This window comes from Octodon degus, unplaced genomic scaffold (assembly GCF_000260255.1).
Source record: "Octodon degus isolate 3935 unplaced genomic scaffold, OctDeg1.0 scaffold00009, whole genome shotgun sequence".
In the NCBI taxonomy this organism is placed as follows: domain Eukaryota; kingdom Metazoa; phylum Chordata; class Mammalia; order Rodentia; family Octodontidae; genus Octodon; species Octodon degus.
The window spans coordinates 5,838,874-5,846,029 of record NW_004524585.1 but is presented as its reverse complement, the minus strand read 5'-3'; the positions used below and the strand labels follow the sequence as shown (position 1 = coordinate 5,846,029).

General features: G+C 42.4%; 1 protein-coding gene across 3 annotated transcripts in view; it reads left to right on the top strand.

Annotated features, from left to right (window-relative positions):
- The first annotated feature begins 5,641 nt into the window (after nucleotides 1-5,641).
- Kcnt2 (potassium sodium-activated channel subfamily T member 2) overlaps nucleotides 5,642-7,156 on the top strand; it is a 417,549-nt gene continuing 416,034 nt past the window's right edge. For all 3 annotated transcript variants that reach the window (XM_023707734.1, XM_023707733.1, XM_004625302.2), the window contains exon 1: nucleotides 5,642-5,918. In XM_023707734.1, coding sequence (XP_023563502.1) covers nucleotides 5,824-5,918 — 95 coding nt within the window. In that variant the 5' untranslated portion in view covers nucleotides 5,642-5,823. The remainder of the gene's footprint in view (nucleotides 5,919-7,156) is intronic.

Sequence of the window (7,156 nt, the reverse complement as noted above, 5' to 3'; positions counted from 1 at the left end):
TAAAGGTCACAGATCTTTTGTGCCTGCCCTGAGGGTGCAATCTTCCGTGGACCTCCATTTAGTCAGCAATATGGAACTCTGTCTTTTAAAAATTTATTTAAATTTATGTTTATATTAGGGTAATGTCACATGATCTTAAATGATTTCATTATTGATTGCTGGTGGTCAGTTCTATCTTCAGTCTTTCTCCTACCCTTTTAAGTTGGAGCAGGGGGAAAGTTTTCAGGATTGAAAGCTTAAATATCCGATTAATCATTACCCAGTGTTTCTGGTGAACAGATTCTGTGATTCCTTTTTATATAATGATATTAAACAAGGTAGTTGAGGGTGGAGCAAATTGGATGAATGTTAAGGTATATTTATAATTTTGTGTTACAGTTTAGAAGATCACTTAGTAAGCATCAATATTTACTATTAAACACAATCTTCCTTTCATCCAATATATCACAGAGGACATAGATTTATTTATCACCAAATTAAGTACTGAGAAGTTTTCTTAGCATTTTCAAGTTGAGTAATACTTTCTGAGCTTAAGTTTTCATCTTTAAAACTAGATTATTATCATTATTATTATTATTATTTTCAGAATTGTTGTAAGGTTCCTAACAAAATACTGGACATTATTGGCCCTGTACCTATTAATTTTTCCACCAGTGTGAACAATTATATGCTTTTGTATTTCAGTAGTTATAAAACTATGACCTAGCCTACTCATATATTCCATTTTTTATCTAATCGTGAAGCATTTGTTGATCATCCACATGACAAAATTGTGTCAGTCGTTACTTGTTTTGGGGGTCAAGGTGGAGGACAATCATGAACACAGATGTCTCCTTCAATCTGTCAGTGAACAGAATTTGGGAAGATCCAAGATAAAAACACAGTCTTCCAAAATCTCTGGCAGAGATTTTCCTCACATAGCACGCGGAAGAACACTTGAGGGTAGGGTCTCTGAACTGTTGACAGCGAACATGCTGAAAGTTATGTGTGGTTCTGAGTCATACTCCTTGGCTGTACATTGTTATGCCAAACACTGAGTCAAAGGGAATATTTAAAAGCAAATGAAGTGCATATACTTCATATTATTTACTTATACTCTTCAAATGGAAATTGAGAAAAAAGACCATACTTTGTTTTTTTGAAAAAACTTTTCTTTGTATTGCTTTTAATTTTCAGTGTTGCTGAAATTTTTTAAAAAAAGATTTGTCTCACATACCTGACATGCTCAGAATAAAACATAGGTTTTGTTAAACTTTTATTCTGTTGGTAGAATCTATTTTAACTTGAATCAAAGGTTCAAGAGTAAGACTAACCTAGAAAATAGAGCAACACATGTTGTTTTAATCTGGTACCACAAGTTGGCTCCCCATTTGGTTTTGCTCTTGGTTCTCTGATGTATCACTTCCTCCTCTCTTCTCCCCTCCCCATCTCCCACAGTGTGAGTCAGGTGCCTCTGTCTCTCCTTAGCATCAGCAGCACCTGTACACTAATGCTTCCCAGTTTCATGGCTTTGGCCAGGTATCTGGTCCTGATAAGCATACATGTATAGTCAAGCCTGCACAACTCTCCACATGATCTTGGATCAAAGCAGAGTCATTTTTCACTCATATTTACCTTTATGTTCTCATGTGACTCAACAGTAAAGCCCCTGACCTACATATTTACCTAGCTGACCCTTCACCTCACTGAGTTTCACACTCTCTCAATCATCCAGTCCTGGGATTCTACATCCTTAGTCTCCTATAAATCTGTCATCTGCTTTGCATCTGCTTTTCATTACAGCCTTGTTTCATACAATTGGCCTATTTCATCTTAAATACAATAGTTTATAATTGTTCTTCTATTCTTTTCTTCTCCATCAACTATTAAGCTACATTGACACCATGTGATCTTTTCTGGATGAATAGGCCTTTATCATTTATTTGCTTAAAATCCTGAAGGGATTCACCCAATTCTTTGGTATAATACAAAGGCCCCTAAGCTGGGATATTTAATAAATGGAGGCCATTTATAGCCACCTATGTTCCTGTCATTTCTCCATTGCCTTTGTGATCCTTTTCTAAAGGTACATCTCACATAAACCTGATTACACTTCCATTTGCTGTGATTCACATGCTTCTACACAGAATTTGATGATAAACCATTACATACATACACATTATAAACATGCATCTTCATTTTGAGTAAAATTATTTCATTTTCTACATTTGTAATTATATTCAGTATGCACAAAATAATCAATAAATTCTTAACTGTTAGGATCATTCTTCATTGAAGGGAATGATTTAATTCTTTCATTTGCATGACAAATAAATGCACCAGAAATAAGAAATTTTAAAAATATTTTTGTTGGAAAAATGAGGAATTAATAAGACATCCTCAAATGTGCTTTCTACAAAATAAAACTAAAAATTTTAAAATTATAATTTTTAGTTGTTCCTAACCTGCATTATTGATACTTATTAATCCATCAACATAATTATTTAGAAAGTGTTTGGTGAGTGCTCTCTTTTTAGTAAAAGATAAATCTCTTGTACTGCTTATAGTCTACACTAAATGTTGATTAGGAAACATAAGAACACCAGTGAGGTACAGCATTGCACTGTACAGAACCATGCTCAAAACTGTTTCCAAAAATTGAATCTCACGTTATAGTAGAATAAAAGCTTTCATCCACACACAGAGAGGAAAAGACTCTATGAGATAAGAGATCAAAAGCACATGGTGAAAAATAGAAAACCAAGGTAAAAAGAGTGAAAGAGGAAAGTATATTTTAACAGCAGGGAAGGACATGACATTACAAGAAAAGAAAAGAATAAAAGTGTGGACACATAGGTGGGAGAGCTAGGAGTCCAAATTAATGACAAAAATGAAAGTCTTCTGATAGAAAATAGAAAAAAATGTATAAAGTTGAGCCAAAGGATCTTCCAATTATAACCTTAAGTTTCGATGTCCTCCAAATTGCTATAGGTTAAGAATACCGCGCTATCCATGCTCCCATATTGAAAAAAAAAATCTTAAATTTAGAACTTGCAGCTTTTTCACTTTCACAACAATTTCAAGGCAGGCTCACAGAAAATCAGTCCATCATTGATGCAAAAAGATTCAACTTGTTTGGTGTAAAACATTAGAGTACTTTGTAATTAGTAGTATCCTTAACAGCTGTGCTGTGACACTGCCAGCTGAGCAGAATTTTACTAAATGACTTACAAATTTTTTCAACGTACAATGTTTTGGTCTTAAGCCTTCAGCACTTCCGGAATCCAAAATTCAATAGTTAGCTCTACTTCTGTCCTAAGAGTCCTCTGGATCTGTTCACTGAAAACAGCACAGATTTTTCAGCCACCCAGATAAGTCAGTGCATACTATAATCATACAAATATTAACCTGCAACATTAAAAATGAATTTCAGAGGTTCATCTTAATTGCAGATGATAAATTCGAAAATATAAATCAGTTATTGTATCTCTCATCTCTCTCTCTCAATAACAATGTAACAATAAACTTTCTTATTTGTCTAAATGACTATCAAGCTGCAGCTGAACAACGCTTTTATGAACCTATATCTCTGGAGCTAAAGCGTTAAAATACTACTTTCACGAACTTCAGCACATATTTGATAAAATTTTGCTGTTTTGAATTGCAAGATAAGCCACAGGGAGAGGTGAAGACATGTAAGAAAAGCGGACAGATAATAAATAGTACAGCAGGGCAGACTGTGACAAGGACTGAGCAGGGAGATGGAGGGTCCAAGGGAAGCGGGCGTCACAAGCCCCTAGAAACATCAGGGTGCCTCGTGGAGAGCACATCATTTGAGATAGGTCAGAAAGACTGGATAGATGTTGTGACTGGAGACAAAGGATATGCCCCTGCTCTTGCAGCTGTTATCTTTCAGATTTAGATACTCATCGTATCTTATATGTGATTACATTCTTCTGCTGATTTCTTCTGCATTTGAATTTTCTTTAAAACTGCCTGTTACATGACGTCCATTGAGAGTTCTGTCTGTCTGTCTGTCTGTCTGTCTGTCTGTCTGTCTCTCTGTCTCTCCATTTAGTACAGGGTCTACAAGGTCTCACCACTACGTAGATGGGACTTCTAGTGATTCCTGTGTTGAGCCTCCTAAGCGCTGGGCTTACAAGTGCGCGCCACCACGCCCAGTCTCCATCGCCCTCTCAGCGGTGGGGCTGGCCCCTGCACGCCTGGGATGGAACCCCGGTCGCTGTGTCTGCCTAAGCAGATGCTTTAGTCCTCGGAGCTATCAGGCCAGCCCGAGAGAGCTTTTCAACACCAACTGAATCACCATTTTCTTGATAAGTCTTTTTTTTTTTTTTTTTTTTTTTTGTCTAAAACCTCACTGGCTCTGTTCATACTATTCTCTTTGGTTGTTTCTTATTTCTTCCTTTACTTTAAGCAGGTTGCAAATGTGTCTAGAAGGCTTAGTGGATTTCCAGTGTGTTCTTGGCCGCACTTCGAATAAGTGTGTTATCACGCAAGTACGGTTCTCTAATCTCTTTTTGATTCTCATCTTGTGTAACTTTCACCATGAACTTGTTTCTCCAAGCACATTGTGAGGCTCGTGGCCGTTGCCTGGGCAGAGTGATGCAGCCCTCTGTAAATTCAGCCCAGTCTGCCAGGAGATTAATATCTCTGGGTCTGTATGCATCCGGAGGAGGTCAGTTCCTGACCGAAAAGACCCTAAGGGCAAGCAGAACTCCAGCTCGCTAGCAGCCATCATGCCAGCCGCAGCTGAGGCTGAAAAGCTCTCTCGAGGCTCTTGGGTTCCCTGATCAGTCCGACCGTGGGAACCACTAACAAGCGCACATCTCAGGCGAAGGGCGCAACCTGGGATTCCCACGACGCTGGGAGCACCGCCGGCGGTGCCTGTGGCCCACGCTCCCCCCTGCAGCAGGTTCACCCGGGCGCCTCAGTGCTTCTCTTCAGTGGAGGGCTTCGGTGGCCCTGCTCCCTCCCTCAGATCAGGGAAACCCCTCCTTTCTTTCAGAATGTGAGAGGAAAAAAGGGACTCTCCTCAGGCTGAGAGCGGGGATTCCCTTTCCAGAAAGGTGCCTTGTTCCCACCCGCCCACCCGAGCTGAAAGCAACCAGAGCCCAGGAGCTCCCGGCACTTGGAACACTCCGCGCACCCCGCACCCGCTTTTCCAGAGAAGGGTCTGAAAGCCCGGAATCCGCTAATGAGCTCGCCCCCATTGGCCGTCCCCAAGGCTCCCCCGTGCCGTCACTCCTATGCTAATGAAGGCGAGGCTCATTGGCTGGGCCTCGGCGACAGCCCTGGTGGACCTGTGCGCGGGGAGCGGCTCGGCCGCGCCTGGGGCCGGAGCCCCCCGCGCGTCTGGCCCTGCCGCCCTGGCTGCGCCCGCGCACGCAGGATGCCCTGGAGGGGGCGCCTGTCCCCCCGCTGCGCAGCGCGCGCCCCGGCCCCTCGCCGCTCGCCCAGGCGCCGCGCATCCTCTGCCCCCTCCCGGGCCAAGTAACTTTTGCATTCCCGCCTCCCCTGCGGTCCTGGGGACCAGAGGCGGCGCCGCGCCTGGGGGCGGTTCCTTGGCAGCGCCGATTGGAGTCTGAGCCAGACTTTGGGTCCTGGGTTCGGTTTGCATCATCCCCACCACAGCCCCGGAGAGCGGCGCCGGCCCTGCTCCGCAGCCTCGGCTTCCGGCGCCCGGCGCCCCCCGCCCTGCCGCCCCTACCCCTTCACCCGCGCCTCTCCAGGCTTTCCCCACCCTCTCCCTCGCCCCGAGGGGTCCCCAGCCTGCTCCCTCTCGTCGTCCATTTGTTGTTTGATGTTTCCGACTCTTGAGGAAGGATGGTTGATCTGGAGAGCGAAGTGCCCCCTCTGCCTCCTAGGTACAGGTTTCGAGATCTGCTGCTAGGGGACCAAGGATGGCAAAACGACGACAGGTGAGTGCTGTGGTTCGGTGTGCTCCCTTCGCACCGATGGGGAAAAATGACAGAGGTGGGAAGCTGAAGGGGGGAAGAAGGGAGAGGAAGACAAGAGGCCAAGGGAGATCGCAACCCTGGGCGAAGAGTCCAGGAACCTTACGTCTCTCTCCATTTTGGCCCTGCACAGCACTTGCTGGAGACAGGACTCTTCCTTTGCACTTCTTAACTCTTGCATTGTGTCTATTACGTTTATCCGGTGCTTATTCTCTGGTATGTCGTTGCCTTTCCTGGCCGTGTATGAGGCTGGTGTATCAGAGGTACAATGCATGCGAATGCCACGCAGTATAGCTGCCACATAAATTTTGGATTTTCCTTAGGTGTGGTTCAATCCAAGTTGATGGAAAACGCACATTAGCAACTTAAAAATCTCCTGCGCTTATTTCCTTAAGCCTTGTCAGCGTTGTCTTGAGTAGATGTCTACTTGCCACTAGGAATGTTGTTGCTGGTTAAGCACTGGGAGTTTCAGATAGACAGCTGGTTTAGATATGTAACAGGTAGTTAGTGAAAATGACCACCATGCACAGAAAATGCTTATGTCGAACAGGTAACTGTGAATATTATGAATGATGATGTTTGCACAGCATGATACAATCTTCCCATGAAGCCCATTTTTCATCTAAACAGTATACGTGTCTCAAAATTTAAGTTTCAAAAGTAGACTATATATATTACTAGCTAACATATTGTTCATGCGTTTTCATCAGTAGCATCAACGCTTAATGTCAACTTATAAAATTCTTCTAGCTATCTCTACCAGTTTATAAAAGGGACATTTTGTATTTTCATTTGCATTCAGTGTTTTCTAGAATGATCATTTCATGCATGGCATGTTACATTTTCTTGTTTTTTAAATGGTGTATGCATAATAACTGAGCTTTTGACTCAATTAAAATGTTTTCTTGAAGTTCAGTTTGGCATAAATGTTCCATTTGAATTAAATAAAGGGTCCATTATTGGCCAATCTGCAGTCTCTGCATTTACCATTGGGCAATGAGTCCTTCAGTTCTCAGCTCCCAGCCCTAACTCCTATTCCCTGTATTAAAGACTTGGGCATCAGTCATCTTTATTAGTGTCATATTAGTAATTTAAAGGTATATCGACATTTTGTAGAGGATAATATTTCAATAAATTGCTTCTTTTAAGGCAAAAGCATATACACACACACACACACACACACACACACATATATATATATA